The following is a 2296-nucleotide window of genomic DNA, read 5'->3' as shown; positions in this document are numbered from 1 at the left end:
TGTAACTTGGGTGCACTTGGGGTATGTACCCCGTTACATTGTCCATTGGATTTGTTACCGACTACTTCTTGGAGTAAGTCAATTCACAATACGCAGTGAACCAGTTACCTTTAACAACTCGCGGGAATAGATCGATGCGCTTGCAGAAAGGGTTGCTCTTGTTGTTTGCTGGCATCCTATTTACCAGGATCCACATTGCCTCAGCAGAGTCAGACGCTCAGTTTAACACTGCTAGCGTACCACCTGTGCCTGACCGACGCTTGAGAAAGCACAATTTCGAGCTCGCGAAGGAGGGATCGGATACTGAAGAGAGGGGGCTCAACGCTGAAGCTGCCGCCAAAGCGTTCGCAATCGATGCTAAAAAGATCGACGATGTGGCTTCGAAAATGGAGATTGAAATGGCCAACGTGAAATATAATTGGCTGAAGTATTTGGCCCACCAGAAATTAAGAGATTTTGAAGGCCATTCAAGCCAAGTGGCGAAGAATGTGGCGAAATATTTCTCTGAATGGAAGGCGAGCGGCTACGGCGCCACCAACGTTCGAGAGGAAATGGTAGCTGCTGGGATTACCGATGAAGCGGCAATTCAGAATGCCCAGAAGTGGTTCGCCATTTTCGCCAAAAAATGTCGAGTAGTTGCTCAAGATTTCTGAGCTATTAGTATGTTGGTTATCTCTATTAGCACCTCAACCCAAATACTAAAAAGAATACTGATACAATGATTTTGTTGCACTTACATACATTATAAACGATTCCTTTAGCTCTAAACAAAGATGGTGTAGTTATCGGATCACAATCCGTATTCATGGAAACTTAATTACCCGGCATCTTTAACGGCGTTATGAGGTTCCTCCGGGGTGTAGTATCTACAGTCGCATTTTTGATGTCGTATTATAGCTAAAACGGGAAAATTATGAAGTACCATAAAAACTGATGAGATTGGTGTTAATGATGAATGATGACGTGGGCTGGTATTCAAACAAATGTCGTGATGAATTAACGCCATACCTGCAAGTGCTATCTTCTTCGATCAAACTACATGGTATGCATCAGTGGCAGGATGAATGCAGCCAAGATCCAGTGTTCACGACACATTTTATGACTTTTTGCAACGTGTCAAGCAGAGCGTGTGACCTTCAGTTCGTTTTAAAATTCCTGTCGTGCATTGAAATCACTAACAATGACCCGTTTGGACGACATAAACTGTAGACTCCTTGCTGCCTTGTTGGTCATGGTCACGATGACAAGAGCAAAGCAGTCGTTCTCCACCAAGTCGGGTGTTTTGCCATGGGTGGACGTCGATACTCTATGGAGCGTCCAGACTTATAAATTCTCTCGAGGAGCGACGTGATGAGCGACGAGTTCAACTTGGAAGGACGCAGCTTCGAAGCTGGAGAATATCACCTATGGACTGCACTGGATAAAAACGATGGGGTCAACGCAGCGCTGAAAATCTACGCCACCAACATGACGACGACTGAGTGTTGCGACGAGGACAACTGCTATTTCTACATCGAAACGGATATTGCGGAGACCAACATCACGGTTTGGAACGACTACATTTCACCGCCTGGATATGAAGAGGTTTCGTTCTACTATCGGTCCGCGATGGTACAAGGCTGGAACAAATTTTGCATCCAAGGAGAATTAGCTGTGGTTCGTGCTCAGCTTCCAGGCGCTGTGTCGAATGTTTCAGGTAATCCTGACGTTGCCAATCTCTCCATGACAGCAAGGGCTTCCAGTATCGACTACTACCCCATGTGGCCAGGTACTTGGATGCTTGGGGATTTAGGACGAGCGATCTTCACTGGTTCGACAGCCCGTATGTGGCCATTCTCGTACAATGAATGCAACGAGACCATATTCAACTCTCAAAACCAAAGAATGAATGCCTACACTGGAGCCTACCTTTCTAACGCAGAAAATACCGATCCTGAATGTACTGAATCTGGTGGATCTACTAGCACAGCATCGACTTTCACTTACCAAATGGATGCGTTATCTTCAAATTGGGGCATTCACATGGCAGGATATCTCGATTTGGTGACGTACTCTGTGGAGTGGGTGCCTGGAGATAACGAGAAGTCGAAGGCCAGCCTATCTATGAGATCACCGCTGACGTTGTCACGAATTCACCACAGAATGCAGCTCAAATGAACCCTAGGAAAGTCATGGTTGAAAAACCCATGTACTTTATCTTCAACGTTGCGATGTCGAGTTCGTGGGGAGCTAAACCTCCAAATGCTGGTACATTGGGTTGCTATGGCGATGGGATCGACGCAATCTGTGATGCCTT

At 46.0% G+C, this 2296-nt stretch overlaps 2 protein-coding genes across 2 annotated transcripts in view; both read left to right on the top strand.

Annotated features, from left to right (window-relative positions):
* Window positions 1-60: 60 nt before the first annotated feature.
* PPTG_09774 (hypothetical protein) lies at window positions 61-725 on the top strand. The gene has a single exon (XM_008905561.1). It carries the CDS (start codon window positions 135-137, stop codon window positions 651-653), a length of 519 nt encoding a protein of 172 aa, XP_008903809.1. The 5' UTR covers window positions 61-134; the 3' UTR covers window positions 654-725.
* Window positions 726-1350: 625 nt separating this feature from the next.
* Window positions 1351-2296, top strand: part of PPTG_22671 (hypothetical protein) — a gene marked incomplete at both ends in the record, with an annotated part of 1742 nt that continues 796 nt past the window's right edge. Inside the window, 2 exons of the mRNA XM_008905792.1 lie at window positions 1351-2064; window positions 2142-2296. Coding sequence (XP_008904040.1) covers window positions 1351-2064; window positions 2142-2296 — 869 coding nt within the window. The remainder of the gene's footprint in view (window positions 2065-2141) is intronic.

The sequence above is a fragment of the Phytophthora parasitica genome (genome assembly GCF_000247585.1).
Source record: "Phytophthora parasitica INRA-310 unplaced genomic scaffold supercont2.21, whole genome shotgun sequence".
NCBI lineage: Eukaryota > Oomycota > Peronosporomycetes > Peronosporales > Peronosporaceae > Phytophthora > Phytophthora nicotianae.
This window is presented reverse-complemented; position numbering and strand designations above follow the sequence as displayed.